The 19,082-nt window shown below is 45.4% G+C and overlaps 1 protein-coding gene across 10 annotated transcripts in view; it reads left to right on the plus strand.

The window, feature by feature from the left end:
• Window positions 1-2,581: 2,581 nt before the first annotated feature.
• Window positions 2,582-19,082, plus strand: part of GOLGB1 (golgin B1) — a 60,901-nt gene continuing 44,400 nt past the window's right edge. For 6 of the 10 annotated variants that reach the window (XM_087767132.1, XM_087767124.1, XM_087767131.1 and 3 more), the window contains exons 1-9: window positions 2,582-2,643; window positions 6,260-6,398; window positions 8,352-8,448; window positions 9,087-9,239; window positions 12,564-12,716; window positions 12,818-12,925; window positions 16,391-16,543; window positions 18,056-18,178; window positions 18,612-18,725. In XM_087767132.1, coding sequence (XP_087623258.1) covers window positions 8,359-8,448; window positions 9,087-9,239; window positions 12,564-12,716; window positions 12,818-12,925; window positions 16,391-16,543; window positions 18,056-18,178; window positions 18,612-18,725 — 894 coding nt within the window. In that variant the 5' untranslated portion in view covers window positions 2,582-2,643; window positions 6,260-6,398; window positions 8,352-8,358. Of the gene's footprint in view, window positions 2,644-3,085; window positions 4,754-6,259; window positions 6,399-8,351; window positions 8,449-9,086; window positions 9,240-9,285; window positions 12,329-12,563; window positions 12,717-12,817; window positions 12,926-16,390; window positions 16,544-18,055; window positions 18,179-18,611; window positions 18,726-19,082 lie in introns of those variants that run through there. The other 4 variants (XM_087767127.1, XM_087767125.1, XM_087767129.1 and 1 more) reach the window with 4 other exon arrangements.

Below are 19,082 nucleotides of genomic sequence, written 5' to 3' on the forward strand. Positions count from 1 at the left end.
ATGCAGTGCTCCAGGTGGGGTCTCACCAGAGCAGAGTAGAGGGGGAGAATCACCTCCCTCGACCTGCTGGCCATGCTTCTTTTGATGCAGCCCAGGATATGATTGGCTTTCTGGGCTGTGAGCACACATTGCCAGCCCATATTCAGTTTTTCATCCCCCAATACCCCCAGGTCCTTCTCTGCAGGGCTTCTTTCTATCCACTCATCACCCAGCCTGTATCCATGTTTGGGATTGCCCCAACTTAGGTGTAGGACCTTGCACTTGGCCTTGTTCAACTTCATGAGGTTCGCACAGGCCCATCTCTCTAGCCTGTCAAGGACCCTCTGGATGGCATCCCTTCCCTCCAGAGTATCAACAACACCACTTTACATATATATGTAAAGCCAAGAATTTATTGTTAGTATAACAGAAATTTTAACAGTCTAGTTCAAGAGCCATCGTTAGTCTAGATCTAATTACAGAAAAGCAAAGAAAAATAATGTAGGTCGAGTACTTATATACAGGAAAAAAGTTGCACTAATCGTAAAAATACAATTGAAATTGCAACACACACACTTAGTTTCTATGCCTTTTCTGGTGTTACACTCACCTGACTGCTGCTCCTCTGGATATTAAGATCTGTGGTTCACTCTGGTGTTTGTGGTGGCAGGGTATCATGGCAAGTTGTCAGCATCTGGAGTCCTTCACTGGGAGGAATGTGATATTCTTGTTAATGGTTTCCTCTTTTTCTTTTCTTTTCTTTTCTTTTCTTTTCTTTTCTTTTCTTTTCTTTTCTTTTCTTTTCTTTTCTTTTCTTTTCTTTTCTTTTCTTTCACTTAGGCTCATGTTTATATGTTTGCTAACATAAATTTACACCTTTCTCTTTCTTTTTACATTTACATTTGAATGTACTCCATATCTTACATGGTGCCCTGTACATATCTTAGATATGTTTACTTTGTTACCCCTGAAACCAGTTTTGTCCAGCTCTGGGTCTGCATTTTTTTAACTAATCATTAGTTAGTTGTTTATAGCCATGGGGTCTACCAGCACAAAGCCTGTGCCCCATCTCTTATCATCCCATGTCTGTTCTCCTCTATGCCAAATCCTGTGTCTCCACTTCTCAAGACCTCAGCTGTTTTACCAGGCCTGTATTTCTCTACATCATTGTGTTAGAGTTGTAAATATCTCATTCTACCTAGAATAACTACTTACTAATACTACCTATATAAAACCATGGTTATACCACACAGGGATAAATAAGTAAAATAAATTAGCCATAGACACCTCATAATTAGAGAAATTGCTCTCACAGCTAAACCAAGTGAAACAAAGCTGCAGGCAGGTCATGAAAAATTCAGAGCAGGCTTGGCAAGCCTTAGTCCTGAAGCCTTGCGAACTCAGTACAGTCTATGGCAATACCCTGCCCCTATGGCAGGGCTACATGGTCACATCAGAAGCAGGGATACGAGTGCATTTGAATGTATATGCTAACACGGGATGAAGACAGCTGGGAGGTGAGGGAGATCTTAAAGGTCTTTTCCAACCTAAACAGCTCTATGATTCTATGAGGTTGTGCTGCTCAGACTTCATAAAGTCTTCATGAACTTCACGAAGTTAAAAAAGCAAAGTGCAAGGCCCTGCACCTGGGCTAGGGCAATCCCCAGTATCAATACAGCCTAGGAGGTGAATGGGTTGAGAGCAGGCCTGAGGAGGAGGACTTGGGGATACTGGTAAATGAAAAATTGGACAGGAGCTGGCAACGTGCACTTGCAGCCCAGAAAGTCAATCATATCCTGGGCTGCATCAAAAGAAGTGTGGGCAGCAGGTTGAGGGAGATGATTGTCACCCCCGACTCCGTTCTCATGAAACCCCACCTGGAGTACTGTGTCCAGTTCTGGGACCCCCAGTATAAGAACGTGGACCTGTTAGAAGTGGCCCCAGAGGAGGCCATGGAACACCTCTCCTGGGAAGAAAGGCTGAGAGAATCAGGGTTGTTTAGCCCAGAGAAGGCTCCAAGGAGACCTTACTGCAGCCTTTCAGTGTATAACAGGGACTTAGGAGAAAGACAGAGAAAGACCTTTTACCATGGGCTGCAGTTACAGGACAAGGGGTAACGGTTTTAAACCAAAAGAGGGTAGGTTTAGATTAGACACCTCCAGAAGCATTCAAGGTCAGGTTGGATGGGCCTTCGAACGACCTGACCGAGTGAAAGACGTGGACTAGGTGATCCTTAGCGGTCCCTTCCCACCCAAACCAGCCTGGGACTCCGCCACCTCACAGCACCGACAGCGCAGCGGACCCGAGCCAGCGCGCGCACCAGCCACGCGCTCCCCACACCCCTAAATATGTCTCAGAAAGCCTTGGCTGATTGGCTGCTTCCTTGTTATGGGGCGGGTCCCCAAGCCCTACTCGGGATTGGTGGTTTTGTGCCATGTGTCAGGATAACCATGGTGCCGAGGCGGTTGCTTCGCCGCAATTAGATGATGATCATGTCTATCTTCGCGTCTCCGTAGCTGACTGGCTGTCCTCCTGTGGGGAGGCGGGGCCGCGCTGGAGGCGGAAGCTGCCGCGGCGTGTTCCGGTGCTGAGGTGGCGGGGGGCGGGATTGGTTTTACAGCGGTGGAGTCGTCGCTGGGGTCGGCGGGTGTGGGTCGCCGGCAGGTCAGTGCCTTCCCCCCGCCTCTCCGCGTTGTCCTTCCGCTGTGTGCGGTCTGCGGGGCCGGCGCTGTCGCCCGGCTCTCGGCGGTGGTCCCGAACCGGGCTCCTTCCGCCGTGCAGCGCTGGGACACCGCTGCCAGCCCCGCTGGGAGCGGCCCTGCCGGCCTGCAGGGCCCAAGGAACGGGGCGGGTTCGCAGCTTCTTGGTGTCCAGGGCGGTGCGGAAGAGCGGGGCGGGCTGGCCGGCGGGGCTCCTCTCTCTCCCGTGCTCCGTGCACCCACCGCGCCGGTGCCTGCGCTGCCTTTCGCCGGCTGTCTGACCGCGGTGCCCAGATGGGAGCAGAGCCCGTCCTGGGAAGGTTTCTGCCCTGTGAGGCCCGCCGGAGGTATTGCGGTCAGCTTTGCTCTCGTTGGTAAATCTACGGGACTGGTGGGGCAACCGTGCATTCCTGTAGCTGCATTGGGCTGGCTTCCCCTTCCCTGGGTGGAACGTTGTTGCTAGGTCCTGAAGCCTGGGATTGTCGGTGGCAGCAGTGGTCAAGACCTGTTGCTCTTCTTCGATCCTTGTCCCTTTCAGAGCTCCTCTGCACAATGTGAGAGGTTTGGTCCAGGGCTTGTGTACAGCAGCAATGCCTTCAGTGCCTGTTTCCCTTCAAAAGAAGGAAAATGCAAAGAATTAAACTTAATTTATGTGTAATAATCTTATAATAGAATAAATTAGGGAAAAACACTGTCAAGTCTTTCTTCCCTATGGCTGATACCTAGAGACAGAAATGCATGGATTTATGCACTGCTTATTACTCATATGCAGACTATCCTGTGGCTAGTAATGGACTTAGGCTGTTTGGGTCAGTAAGGGAAGTATATTTCAGAGTAAAGGAGCGTCTTCTAGGACACCGCTGGTAGTCCCAGTGTTGAAAGTAAAGTCTCACGAGCCAGTCATAGGAATGCTGAGCAAAGCATTATTTTCAACTATACTGGCTTACATCATAAACACAGTGCAGGTCTTTTGTGTTCTGCTATTAATTACAAAAATGGAAATCCATACCAAAGTCAGTATGGCCTGGAAGAGCAATAGTCTTGTCTCCGAGAGCTGTACTGTTTACTTTATTTGGGTGAGGCAGTGGAACACAGAATAACCTCTGTCCTTTTGTGTTTGTCTACTTCTGTGTATGAGGAAATTGGCCAGCATTGTATAACGCTTTCCTGCTATAAGCTCAGAAGTAAATACGAAGTGCAAGTACCAGGGTATTCCTGCCACAAGTCCTTGAGGCTAATGCATAAGACAGCTACCACCTTGTGTGTGGACTGTTGGCTTTGGGACAGTATTTAAAGCTCTGTTATGCTTGTTCGTGGATTTATTCTCAGGGAGAGTTCAAAGAAGACTGAGACAGGTCCTTTACAGTGGTGTCCAGTGACAGGATGAGAGGCAACAAGCACAGACTGAAACACAGGAGGTTCCCTCTGAACATCAGAAAATGCTTTTTTACTGTGTGGGTTACTGAGGACTGGCACAGCTTGCCCAAGGAAATGTCCTTGGAGATATTCAAAAGCTGTCTGGACACAGTCCTGGGCAACTAAGTCTAGGTGGCCCTGTTTGAGCAGGGAGGTTGGACCAGATAACCTCCAGAGGTTTCTTCTAACCTCACCCATTCTGTGATAAGATCCTCTCTGAGCCATCGATTTGTTGTCTTTGCTGAATTTGCTCCAACAAGTTCCCACCTCTCTTGTCCTGGGGAGCCCAGAACTGGACACAGTACTCCAGATGTGGCCTCACCAGTGCTGAGGATCACCTTCCTCCTGGCAATGCTCCTAATGCAGCCCAGGATGCTGTTGGCCTTTGCCATGAGGGTGGATTGATGGCTTATGTTGAACTTCATGTGGTTCCCGTTAGCCCATTTCCCCAGCCTGTTCAGGTCCTTCTGGATGGCAGCACACCCATTTGTGGGTATCAGCCACTCCTTGCAGTTTTGTGGCAGCTGCAAAGTTGCTGAGGGTGCACACTGCAGTGATACCAGCCGGCCGCCTCTGCGCTTCTGGGTGCATCCTGTCAGGCCCCATGGACTTGTGTATGGCCAGTTTGTGCTCCCTAGCCTGGTCCTCTTCCACATAAGGTAAGTTGTCTTTGCTCCAGGCTTTCCATCAGGTGTTGGTGGACTGGGATTCCTGAAGCCTGGTCTTGCCACTAGAAACTGAGGGAAAGAAGACAATGAGTACCTCAGCCTTTTCTGTGACCGGGGTGCCTGCCACATTTAGCAGTGAGCCTGTGTTTTCCCTGGGCTTCCTTTTGCTGTTTATATAATTGTAGAATCACTTTTCATTTCCCTTCACATGCCTTGCCATATTCAGCTCAGCTGAGAATATAATTTAAAAGTGAGTTCAAAAGACATGAATGTACAGGACTTTTGTTCAGGTTATTAAAGTCCATGCCTGTGCAGTTAGGTGCAGACAGGCTTCAGTTCCTCTGTTTGCATTTTGAGGAGGCTAACTGTGAGCCGAAGTCAACTGTGAGCCAAGCCCAGCACGGCATATTAGCTTGAGTTCAGTATCAGGTTAATGTAGCCAGCCTGGACAAAGGCCAGGGAATCTTTTGTCAACATAGTCCATGTACACATGCTTGAAGTTGTAATGCCTGTAGCATGCAGGTATGTGCTGAGCCCCACACATATATCTCATTACAATGGATGTCTGCAGATGCCTACATTCTACTTTTTTCCATATTTCTAATACCACTTCTAGTAATTAATCTATTGTTTCTATCAGTCCTAGATCATGTTATCTTATACTACTTCACATCACATCTCAACCACATATTGTGCATTTGTGGCTTTAAGAAACTGTGGCCTAATGCTCAATAGGAAGATCAGATCCATCCTCTTCAAATATTAGTGACAGTCAGAAAGAGGCGTTTTTGCATTTGGATGACTGTTTTCTAAAATGTGCTTTTACCACTGCCAAGACAGCAGGTTCTGTTCCTCACTGGGGCATTGTGGGGGTGGTGGTTTACACAACTATGAATACGTTTATTCTTATAATGAACCCGGGATTCCAGGTCTTTAAATGAGTCTTTTATATTACCAGCTTGGTGAACAGTTGATGTTGACAGAAGAAATTTCTCTAGCAGGAACTGTAAAACTATATTATTCTGGAATTCCATGCCTCAGTCTCACCCGAGCCAGCTGAGAAGTAAGCAAAGTACCAGTACTTTTCTCACTGGCTATTGTATTGACACAGAACGTGGACAGTCCTGGCTTTCTGACAGTAGGCTTCTTGAGTAGTTTCATCATCTAGAACTCTTTGCAAGAGACTGTCTGAGGCCTGGCTTCTTTCCTCATGTCTTTTTGCTTCACTAACTGCTTCTTGAGCATTTTATTCTGTAGGCTGAAGAGACTAAGCTCATGCCATACAGTATAAGGAACCAGGGCATGTCTCTGCAAGAACAGGAGAAATCCAGTTTCCTGAACAGGGAAGATTTTTCACTTTTTATGCTTATTGCAAATGACTGAATGTAATAATCCCAAAGTGTACTGTGTAGGATGAAGAATGGGCTTATTGTTTTACTGTTGGATAAATTATTTTCCTCTTTTTTCTTTTTTTTTTTTTTTTCTCTCTCCGTCAAGAGTCTTCGTTCATGCAACCTGTCAGTACCCAAAAGATAAAAAAAAAATGGCATGAAGGACCCGTGTATGACTGCTCTGTCTTGGAAACCTCTTTACTACTGAATAAGCAAACCTATGAGCTACTTGGTGCATAAAAGAGGTTGGTGTTCACATGCCCTTTTCTGCTATTGATGCTCTAATGTGCATTGTGACATTTTCTACTTAGGCGAAATCAGGTGGCTAGAAGGTGTGACTGCTACAGAAAAATAATGCACTACTGTTTTCTCCACTGTCAGTATTTCCATGCTTTAAGTGGCAATCTACGAGCAAAGATTTGCTTACTAAGATAAAGGAGGTCAGGAATGAGTGGATCATCGTAGCCAGCTTTAGAAGCCTACTTCTAGCTAGAGAGACATCTTGTCATATTAAAAGATTCCATTTGATGGAGATAATTATTGTAACGTAAACTTGATCTCATGGCTAACGCGAGCTTGCCTAGTTTCAGTTTGCCCTATTGGAGCTTCTTTTATATTTGTACAGATTATTTTGCCGTTTACAGGCATGGACTTAAAGCTGGGACAGATCTATAGCTTTTCAGATATGTCCAGTGTCACATGTGACCTTTCTTCATAGAATACTAGAATGATTTAAGTCTTAAGGAACTTTGGGAGTTCATTTGGTCAAACCCTCTGCTCTTAGCATGGCTAACTTCAAAGTCAGATCAGGTTGCTATGAGCCTATTCCAGAATTTATCATCTTTCCTGTGCATATTTTTTTTTTTCCTGATTGAAATTTCTTATGCTGCAACTTGTGTCCGCTGCCTCATGTCCACCTGCTGTGCACCTTGTAAGAAGTGTCTGGCTCTGTCTTTAGCTACCTAATAGGCGATTATAGGGCAGACAGCAATTATATCCCCCTCGGTACCTGCTGTTTCCAAGGCTGAACTAGCCCAGCATTCTTAGCCTCTCCGTATGTCTTGTAATCCAATCCCCAACCGTCATGGGGGTTTTCTGCTGCACTTGCTTCGGTTTGTCCCTGTCCTTTTTGTGTATCAGAGCTTGAAAGTGGACACTGTATTTCAAATGTAGTCTTAACAAGTGCTGAATAGAAAGGAATAATTGCTTCCCTCAACCTGCTGGCTGCAGTCTTACTAATACAACTCAGTATATAGTTGACCTTCTCTGCTGTGAGAGCACACTGCTGACTCATGTTGAGCTTATCCACCAGCATCCCTAGGTTGTCTTCTGCAACACAGTTTTACAGCCAGTTGGTCCCCAGCCTGTACTGCATATGTTTGTTCCATCCCAGGTGCAGGGCTCTGTATTTGTTGTTTCTGAACTTCATGATGTTCCTGTCCATCTGTTTCTCTAGCCTGTTGAGATCCCTCTGGTTGGCAGCTCTATACTTTGGCTTATCAACTGCTCATTAGAATTTGGTGAACTTACTGAGGTGGATTGTATCCCATTATCTGGGTTAATGATGGAGAACTTAATCTGCCACTGTCCCCAAAATGGCAAATTATGTATTGCTGGATGGTACTGCTGCATTTTTCTGGTTCTTTATCTCCACTTGCTGGATCAGTTTGGCTCCTGAATTTCAAGGAAAGGAAAGAAGGTATGCTGAGCAGCAGCCAGGGAATATATACCCTCTCCAGACTATTCTCCTGTGTCATGGTCCTGTCCTCTCCTGTATGTGGCCTGTAAAGAAGGGACTTCACTTAAGAACCACTTACTCTTGAGTAAACTGAACAGATCATGGTTCTGTAATGTCATTGTCAAGAAAGATCAAGAATGAACTATGAGGGTGACTTGAAATCTGATATAAAAATGTATTTTTTCAATCATACATGTAGAGTGGTGAAGGTATCTTCATGTGTCTTACCAGCCCATCCTCTGCTTTTATGTTCAGAGAATCTGGCTGCTTTTGTTAACATGATCACTTCTTTATTCCTGAGGTTTTACTTTGGCTTGTCTCTCTTGGCAGAGGAGATGTACTCCCTGTAAGCCTTGTCACTTCTGTAACGTTAGAGATCAACATGAAGGCGTGCGTATTCTTTGTGGCGGTTTTGACTCTAACTGTATTCTGACTCTTTTTGTTTGTTTGTTTGTTTTAGGCTGAAGATGCTGAGCCGTTTGTCAGGTTTAGCAAGTACTGTTTTACAAGAACTGTCAGGTGATGATGGAGATGCAGTTACTGAATCCTCTATTGCTGTAAGTACAGTGTTAACTAAAGACTTTCAGATCTTATTAAGAGTTAGTTTGGGGAGAGTGAATCATTTGACTGCAGTGAGAACTGTTTCCTGTTTCTTCATTGCTGAGCACTAGACTGAGCTGTCATTCTACTCTGCTTTTCCTATATTCCTGACCTTTCAAGTCAGCACTTTTGTGGGGCACACCATAATCTCCTTAATTTCCACATCTCAAGGTGATCCTAGAAAATGAACTAGAATTAGGGTGAAGAAAGACTTTTAAGAGTACTAATGATTCTGTGTAGCAGAAAGGGGAGCTCTGCATGATTGGGTGACAGTGGAAGGCTTGATATGTATGTTGCCCTTTGGTACTTGAGACAGTGGATAGTGTGTGAGTGGTAGAGTCTCTCCAGTGCCACTCATTTCAGATTTGCTGGTGTTGTGTTCAGTAAAGGTGCTCTTTTTTTTGTGTATTGGCTCATGGGTATCCTGAGCTTTCCTCCTGGTTTCACCTAATTATGTATAGTTTTATAGGCTACATGAGATGCTTGCAAGGAACAGAGTGCAGCACTTAGGAGTGGAGCTGAAGGTATCATTTGGATGCTATGCTGCAGTCTGTTTAGACTTTTCTCCTCCAGAGCACTTGTTTCACTGTTTCAGGTACAAGCTTTAGAGCCAGAAGCAGAAAGCATGGAGGAGGCACCTGAGGAGCTATTGGAGCGCCTAGCCCAAACAGAAAAACTAGTTGTTCAGCTGAAGGATTTGATCCGAGAAAAGGATGCACTGCTCCAGCAAAAAGAAACTGTACTCAAGGTATCATTTCTTTCACTGGGGACCTGGGAGCACGAGTAAAATGCCGCTTCAGCTTTCTGTGCAAGCCAGCCTCCCGTTTCTTTTGAACATTTGAGACACCTGCACTACTAAATGCATCCATTCCAGAGAACTTTTCCTAAGAATCCAAAGAATGGCCCCTAACCCAAGAGATATAGGATAGCTTCTGTTCATTTTGATTAGGGGTAATTCCTTCTAGAGTAGATAAGTTATATCTGGGGGAGAACCGGATAAAGAGCCTGGTGGGGCCCTTGCGCCAAAGAAAAACTGGCTGCTCTCGCGAGTGAGGCAGACGGGGCTTTGGCGTTGCTGGGGCAACTGCGGGAGAGTTAAATGCGGAGATCCCAGAAGCAGCACTCAGTTGGCGAGGCACACGGCGGCAGCAACGGTAAGTCCTGCGCCTGGGCACTAGATTGGGGTGGAAAAGGGGGTTTCCTGTGCCGGGGAACCCGATAAAGAGCCTGGTGGGGCCCTCGCGCCAAAGAAAAAACAGCTGCTCTCACGAGCGAGGCAGACAGGGCTTGGGCATTGCTGGGGCAACCACGGGAGAGTTAAACGGGCCCCTAGGGAACGTGAGTGGCCAGGAGCGCAGCGAACAGGATGGGCAAACAGGGCATGGCACGGCCGTTTGCGCAGGCAGAGTGAGCAGGCAGCTGCCGAGCTCTCTTGTGGTCTACGCCCTCCCGGAAGAGACTTAGCCATGGTTTCCACTTGGACAAAAGCCATCGCCAGAAGGGATGTGGTGATGCAGACAGAGCTCCCACTAAAACATGCAGCCACCCAAGTCTCTGGCTGCAGGGAGTGCCAGAGCCTTGCTCTGGTGATGGAGGGCTGCCAAGACATCTGTGTGAGGTGCGAGCAGGTGGAGGATCTGCTCAGCGTGGTGGCAGAGCTGAACGAAGAAGTAGCAAGACTGAGGAGTATCAGGGAGTGCGAGAGGGAGATAGGCTGGTGGAGCCACTCCTTACCATCCCCGAGATGAGCATGCCAGATGGAAGCATCAGGAGAAGGAGAGGCTCCCCTACCCTCTTGCCACCAGGCAGAAGGAGGGGACCTAAGAGACAGAGGGGGATGGAAACAGATCCCTGCTCGGCACAGGAGGAGAATCCTCTCCTGGCCTACCTCGCCCTCCCAGGTGCCCTTACACAATAGGTATGAGGCTCTGGAACTCGAGGGCCAGGAGTATGAAGATGTGGACAGTGATCCATCCAAGGGGTTGACTAGGGGAACCAGTCAGCCCCACGCATTACAACAGCCACTGGTAGGAAAAAAAGAAGGGTAGTTCTCGTAGGCGACTCCCTTCTGAGGGGAACAGAGGGCCCGATATGCTGACCAGACCCATCCCATAGGAAAGTCTGCTGCCTCCCTGGAGCAAGGATAAGAGACATTACTAGGAAGCTCCCTAGGCTGCTAAAATCGTCCGATTATTATCCACTATTGGTTGTTCAGGTTGGCAGTGATGAGGCAGCTGATAGAGGCACAAAGACGATCAAAAGGGATTTTAGGGAACTGGGGCAATTACTTGAAGGATCAGGAGTGCAGGTAGTGTTTTCCTCCATCCCATCAGTAGCCAGGAGGCATACGGAAAGGAACAGGAAGACCCATCTCATTAACGTGTGGCTCAGAGGCTGGTGCCAGAGGTGGAATTTTAGGTTTTTCAGTCATGGGGCAGTTTACATGGCACCAGGCGTGCTGGAGACAGATGGCGTTCACCTGTCGCAAAGGGGGAAAAGGATCCTGGCTCAGGAGTTAGCAGGCCTCATTGAGAGAGCTTTAAACTAGATTCGAAGGGGGAAGGGGATAAAATCAGGCTTGCTAGGGATGAGCCTAAGGGTGGCATGCCTGTGTTGGAGAAGAGATCAATAGCCCAACTGAAGTGCACTTACACCAATGCACGCAGCATGGGCAACAAGCAGGAGGAGCTGGAAGCCATTGCGCAGCAGAAAAACTATGATGTGGTCGCCATCATGGAAATGTGGTGGGATGACTCGCACAACTGAGTGCTGCAATGGATGGCTACAAGCTCTTTAGAAGGGATAGGCAAGGAAGAAGAGGTGGTGGGGTAGCCTTGTACATCAGAGTGTTTTGATTGTCTAGAGCTCAATGAAGGTAATGGTAAGGTTGAGTGCTTATGGGTAAAGATCAGAGGGAAGGCTAAGGCAGATATCCTGGCGGGAGTCTGTTACAGACCACCCAACCAGGATGAGGAAACAGACGAAGTATTCTACAAGCGGTTGGCTGAAGTCTCACAATCCCTAGTCCTTGTTCTTGTGGGAGACTTCAGCTTACCAGATATCTGCTGGAAATACAACACAGAAGAGAGGAAACAGTCTCGAAGGTTCCTGGAGTGTGTGGAAGATAACTGCCTGACGCAGCTGGTAAGCAAGCCAACCAGGGGAGGTAACAGTCAGAGACCTGCTTCTCCACCTGGATACCCACAAGTCTATGGGGCCAGATGGGGTCCACCCGAGGATACTGAGGGAGCTGGCAGAGGAGCTGGCCAAGCCACGCTCCATCATTTATCAGCAGTCCTGGTCAACTGGGGAGGTCCCAGATGACTGGAAGTTAGCAAATGTGATGCCCCTCTACAAGAAGGGTCGGAAGGAGGATCCAGGGAATTACAGGTCTGTCAGCCTGACCTCAGTGCTGGGAAAGGTCATGGAGCAGATCATCTTGAGTGCCATTACGCAGCACATGCAGGACAACCGGGGAATCACGCTCAGCTAGCATGGGTTTATGAAAGGGAGGTCCTGCTTCACTAACCTGGTCTCCTTCTATGACAAGGTGACCCGGGGAAGGCTGTGGATGTTGTCTACTTGGACTTTAGTAGGCCTTTGACACAGTCTCCCACAGCATTCTCCTGGAGAAGCTGGCTGCTCACGGCTTGGATAAGTTCACTCTGTGCTGGGTTAAAATCTGGCTGGATGGCTGAGCTCAGAGAGTGGTGGTTAATGGAGTCAAATCCAGTTGGCGGCCGGTCACGAGTGGTGTTCCCCACGGCTCAGTGTTGGGGCCAGTCCTCTTCAATATCTTCACTGATGATCTGGACGAGGGGATCGAGTGCACCGTCAGTAAGTTTGCAGATGACACCAAGTTGGGTGGAAGTGTCGATCTGCTGGAGGGCAGAAGGCCCTACAGAGGGACCTGGACAGGCTGGACTCTTGGGCCGGGGCCAACTGTATGAGATTCAACAAGGCTCAGTGCCGGGTCCTGCGCTTGGGTCACAACAACCCCATGCAATGCTGCAGGCGTGGGGAGGAGCGGCTGGAATTTTAAGTGCAGTCAGCTTGTATCCTTCTTTTACAGGAAGAGCGAGAAGCTGCAGATGCTAAGCTGATGAAGCTTAAACTTCAAGCCAAAGCCAAACTGGCATCTCTGAACAAACGCATTGAGGAGCTGACAGAGAAAGGATCACCGTTGCCTGCGCAGACCTTATCAGAAGAGCAAGTGCATCCCAAGGTTGGGAGAACAGGGCTACTTAAAAGCTGTTAGCCTCTACTGATAATCTGGTGCCATTTTAGGTCCCAGTGAGCTAGCAGGTCCTCTCTCTCTCATGTTAGCAGGACATCGATAGTTCCAGCAAGGTTGTCTATGCTGTAGGAAGCTGGTCTGTCCAGCTTCCTTTTACTGCAGATGTCCTTGGAGTGCACAACGTGATCTCCTCAAGGGTATGGGCTGGTTTCACTTTGCATATCTTCAGTAATCTGTTGTAGCTAAGTTCTTTCCTGCAGAAATCACATGTCTATCTGAGCTTTAAGTTTCAAAATGTTATCTGCCATGTGAGTACAGCAAAGGAGAGGGAAGGTTGGCTCAAATACAGGAACAAGGAGTTAAGGAGGTCATTAAAACTGAAAGGCGGTAACTTAAATGTAAAAAACAAAAAAAAATTTCCAGCCATGTAGCTGCCTGTGCCACCACAAAGTTTTATGGTTAACAAGCCATAATTGTGTAAAGCCAGGTAAAAAATGAGGTGTCCTGTACCAAGACATTAAAGAAGCCGTTAGTTACTAGCTAGAAACTCCCACTGGAACTGGTAATTTTTGAAAATTTAAAATTGTTCTGCTGACCACATAGTTTTCCTTAAAAAGTTAGTAATATTAGGTAAGGGAAATGTGACAGAAGTCCAGACAGATTGCAGGACATCAGATGATGTTCATTAAACCAGAGAAGATAAGGGTTATTTGAAACATTGAAAAAAAAGATTAAAAGATTATAGGAAACATTAAAGGGTGAGCATGAGAGCTGTCAGGTGAGAGGTGACCGCAAATGGAGTAAAGATTGCTGCCATGACTTGTGCTTACTAGTTTTGACTGATGGCATCATAAAATCATAGAAATGTGCTACTGTAATTCACTTTACAATACAATCTTGATAATCTTTCGCAATGCAAAGCAGCATTTGGTTTTCATACAGGAAGAATTGGATGATCTTGAGGATTGATATAATATAAAAATAAGGCAAAAATTTAACAAGTACAAGATCAAGCACTTGTGGTATCCTGCCACTGTATACTGCAAGGCCATGAAAAAAGTCCCCTGGCTGCAGAGCACAGGGAAGGCCCTGGAGGCTGTTTAGCTACGTCACTTCGCATTGCTGTCTTGCTGCTGAGGCTGTTTTTTAGCTTATTCATGTGTAACAGCACACAGGTGTACATATGCTACATTACTTTGTGGAGACTTGCTGTTATGGACTAATGAGTGTTGTTGCTTCAAAGTCCAAATTTATCAGTTGAAGAAGGCAAAACGAGAGAAAGCTTATCATCAGTTAATCAGTGTGATGTAGATTTTAAAAAGAGGCTTACTCTTTTTTATGTAAGGCAAACAGTTATCCTTCCAACCATTTACTACGAGTGGCAAGGCCCCATGTGGAGTGTTGTCATGTTCTGTTCACTTGGAATTAGGAAAGATAAATTTTGAGAGCAGCAAGAGGCTTTCCATTCTCTCGTCATGTTAGTAGTTGCTTTTACTAGACACTCAAAATAGCTTGGCTGTTTAGTCAACCAAAGGCGGAGAGGAAACATAATTTCTTTCTACGGTTGTATGAGGAAGGTAAGCACCAAGAAAGTGGGAGAACTTTTGAAGTGAAAGGGCAGTACTAACAGCTGAATGGATGGGTGTAAATTAGCCATTAAGAAAAATGGCTTTCTAATTAGAGGAATGAGGTCTTGATGCAGTCTCCAGTGGAAATGATGTGGACCAGAGCCTTATTGGTTTTGGGTTAGAACATCATTTAAGAGAAATTATGTTAGGGCAGTTACCTGCAGTATTATGTATTTGACCCAGAAAGCACTTTCTAGATACTTTCTTGTAAGGTTAGACCTACTGAGAAGCTACAGATTCCTTTATTTATAATTATTTCCCCAAGTAGATGCTGTCTTGAGTAATGGTGATATTTTCTAGACAGATACCCTGTCATTTGAAGATGAAAAATTTAGGTTAGGGTTGCATGTTGTGCTGAGGTATTGAACATTAGCGGTTCCTTTTGGAAATCATGAGGGATAAATAAGCAAAGGGCTTTTTTTTCCTCTCCATGATGGGGGCCCCATCTTAGATATCTAATTGGTACTATCTTTCCATTAAGTAGTTGGTATTTGTGAACAGAACAATTGAGGTTCCTCCTAAACTTCCAAAGTGGATAAACACAAATTATGTTCAGATATAAGAATTTATACATTTTGGAAAAACATGACATTTGAAAGCTTGAGTTCTGGGAACTTTGTGGCTGTGCTGCTGTCCTTAATTGTGGCACTCCATGTAGGGGCCAGCGTGCAAGGACTTCATCAGAAGCTTTTCCAAATCCGACTGTAAATATCAATCCTGAAAGCTAATCCCAAGTAAGCAAACTAATCCACCCATCTTTCCCTGCAAGCAACTGCTTTGCCCCAGCCTTATAAATTATGTATATCCCTGGCTTCTTAAAGCTTCCTGCACTCCCGTTGTTTCTTTTTTTTCCCTGTTCTACTTCTAAGCTTAAGTGCAATTAAAGCTTTCCTTGTCTGTCTATTGTACCTGCCTCCAAAGACCTTCTCTGTAGGTGACACATCTTTTGAGGAACAGTAGCTTCTTTCTTACTTTTATTACACCGACTTATAAGTCCTTCTAAAACCCTTCATAAATTTTTCAGAATGGGTTTAAAGGACATAAATACTCCGTAGACTCCATGTTATTGGTGATCTTTGATCCAGTACCTGTAACAAGGAAAAGGAGAGAGATACACTTTGTATATATTCAGTCAAAAATCTCCACCACTAAGTGCTTGAAGTAGTTGGGAGTGCTGAGATGATAACAACAGAGGGATGTTTTCCCGGCTTCTCAGTGACAGTGTTGATATGCTGGACCTAATATGTGACTGTGTTAAGTAGGTGTACAACTGTGGTATTAGAGAATTGCCTGCCATACAGGTGGTCTTTGAGAGACAAAAAAAAAGAGTGCGGGTGTAGTGTGCTAGTATGTCTGAGTAGACATAGCCTGAGCACATGTTTTATGTGAAATGTTGTCTGAGTTTGGATTTCATGGTCATAAACAGAGGATTTTAGTGCCTCAGAGTGGAGTAGAACTGATGATTGTTTGCATGTTCCCTTTGCTTATTTCTAACAGGTTCATTGCTATAAATCCATTCAGTCTAAAGAGATTTCCATGGGCATTTTCTATAGTCTAGAATGGTTAATGTCTGCCCCTTTGTCATGTGGAGAATATTCTTGTATTGCTAATTAAAAAATATTTCATTTCTGGTGTTAGAGAAATCTGTGAAATTAAAAAACCTCACAAATCAAGGTGGTCATATCATAGATTATGTATTATATTTTATTTAATAATATTATTTACTTTAGTTTATATGGCAAGCATTCATGAATCATTAACCATTCCAAAGTGATTTGACGCTTCCCAATTAAAGACATCTTGTGCGTATCTACATAGAAATAGGGAAAATAGTTACTTAATGTAGGACAACTTCATTTAAAGAAACAAAGAAAATGTGAAGTTAAGAAATTAAGAAATGTAGTAGAAACAAGCATCTGGGCAGGAGTCAAGAGTGCAGTAGCATTCTATTTTTTTTTAAATTGACTAGTAATACTGATCAGTTTACTTTCTTTTGTTTCTTTTCTTCCCAATTCTTTCCTCTTGCAATGTCAGGATAACCAAAATACATGTGAAGGGCATAGAGAGGAAACTGAAGCACTAAAAGAGCAGCTCAGGGAGAAAGAGGAGACCGTTCAGGATCTGAAGGAACAGCTGTCTCTAGCCAAAGTGAATCTGAAAGATGCTGAAATCAAGTATGCAACACAGGTACAGAAACATTTTTCTATTCATCAGTCTGTGTGTGTGTTTGTGTTTCTCACCCCACCACTTACACTAGCATGATAGAATAGAATAGTTCAGCTGGAAGAGACCTACAATGATCATCTAGTCCAACTGCCTGACCACTTCAGGGCTGACCAAAAGTTAAAGCGTGTTATTAAGGGCATTGTCCAAATGCCTCTTAAACACTGCCAGGCTTGGGGCATCGACCACCTCTCTAGGAATCCTCTTCCAGTCTGTGACCACCCTCTTGGCAAAGATTTGTTTCCTAATGTCAAGTGTGAACCTCCCCTGATGTGGCTTTGAACCGTTCCCACGTGTCTTGACACTGGATAATTTAAGAGAGACAATTGCGTCTGAGGCCCTCTGACCTGTGGTCCCACTGCAGTTGCCGGCACTTAAGTTCGCTTGCTCTAATCTCTCCAGTTGCTGGTACCGTGGACACACAGGCTCTTTGACCCACAGTCTGATTCGAGTTACTAGCACTTAGATCCCCCATACGCACACAAATGCACGCTGAATACAGACCCTCTCCCACAATGAAAGAGAAATGGTGTTTCATAAGAAGACAAGACAGACTGCTGATGAGGTGCAGGGCATGGCCAGACAAGCATATTGAGCAGCCGCTGTTCACACAACTGGCCTTTTTTAATTCCCTTACCCTCTATTTTTTCATTTTTGTTCCTCCCCAAATCACCTAGGTCCATCCATTTCCCTGCCTTTGGTTCCTCCACTAGACATTCCATGCGTCTTCCACAATCCTAAAATGCTCTTCACCTGCGTGCCATAATATATCCTATACCCCTGGGCAGTAACCACCCTTGGTGCAAAACATGCTCTGCAGTTAAGCCGTCTTAATGGGTTTTACACCTGGACAATGAGACTGATGGCTCTCTGAGGAGGGGAGAACAGCCCCTGGAAGGGCCTGGCCAGGCTGTCTCTTCCTCCAGGTCAGAATTTGGGTTCTTCCCTGCCTGCCATTGCTGTTCTGTGGTGGGCTTTGGGATAGCTGGGGCAGAGTATTCTTTCAGCTCCCAGACCTGCCTTTCCTTCTCTGTGCTCTACTGTGGATGTGCAGAGGAGCTTTTCATCACATAATGTAATGGCTGTTGTGTTACATTGTATTTATTTATGGAAAGGTTTTCGTTAATACTCAGAATTGCAGGTTTAGCTTTTGGTCTGTGAATTGGGCTGCATCCTATACAAATAAAAACTCGGAAGTTTTATGAACTTGTAATTATATAGTAATCATCTCTTTTATCATTCTGCATGTTTGTAGATGAAATTCTGTGGGTTTTGCTTTCTGGGATATGAAATATTATCAGTTTATATATATATATTAGTAGGATAAAGGTACCATTTGATCAAGGTGACATATAGGATTATCAAGCTGAAGACATCTCACACATAATATGCTGATGCATGTTGAAAGAAAGCCTGCATGTCTGTCAAGCTCATAACTTTGTTGGTTTTTTTTTATTTTGTGGCTTATGTTTTCAGCTGAGCTCCCTGCAAGAAGTGATTCAGGAGAAGGAAGCTCTCCTAGAAGAGCAGGTTCACCAGCACCAAGCTGAATTGCTCAAGATAGTGGCCCAGTCAGATCTGGAAGTAGAGATGCAGCAGGTATATTTGATATAATAATCTTATGGGAGGAGAAAGGAAAAGAAATTTTACCAGTCTGAAGACACCCTGAGAGAGCAGTTCTCATCAGAGTAACTCAGAAGGGGTGAGAAGAGATGATTTGATTGTTTGGGGTTTTTTGGGATGCTAGTTTGGACTTTGAGTCCTAGCTTCAATCTGCTGATTTGCTATCAGCTGAAAAGAAAGAACAGTTAAAAAGAAGTATTAAGTTATTGTGCTCCAGTTCCTTATTTGTGAAACAGCGGTGAGCTCTTCCTACTGCACCAGGGCTCCAGAATAAGTGTCAACAAAAATGAAGTTATTCAGGCTATTAAAGTAACTGTGTTATGAAAACTAGGTGTATGGATGAAACCAGGAAATCTAGCCTTCTTATGTTAGCCTCCCAGATACTGATATAGCACTCTCTCTCTCACAGAACCTGCGTACACTTCAGAGAAAGCTAGAGGAGCAGGAAGCAGCTCTCCTAGGACGAACTCAGGTGGTAGAATTGCTGCAGCAGGAATTATGTACTGCTGAACAACAAAACCAGGTACCTTTTCATGCTTTGCTTATTGCCTTACTCTCATGTGTAAGTGCTGGATAGGGCCTTTGTCAATATTTCAGATTAGCTTGTTTCTGGCACCAGGTTTCCAGCATGAAATCAGCTGGGGAGCTCCCTCAGGTCAGGTTTTAGAGCTTCAGGTCTGTATGCATAGCTTATAGTAGATCCAGCCAAACAACAGGGATAGGGACGCTGCAGCAGCCATCTCTGGTGACCCAGATTCTGGGCAGGTGGACAGGGACAAAAGCTATTCATACTCCACATTGCTGACTGATACATTCAAAGCCATCAAATACACAATACTTTGCCTAAGACAAAAGGGCCTAACACAGCTGTAGCTACGCT

Source organism: Nipponia nippon, unplaced genomic scaffold (genome assembly GCF_047370975.1).
Source record: "Nipponia nippon isolate SJK-2023a ecotype South Korea unplaced genomic scaffold, ASM4737097v1 scaffold_3, whole genome shotgun sequence".
NCBI classification, from domain to species: Eukaryota; Metazoa; Chordata; class Aves; order Pelecaniformes; family Threskiornithidae; genus Nipponia; species Nipponia nippon.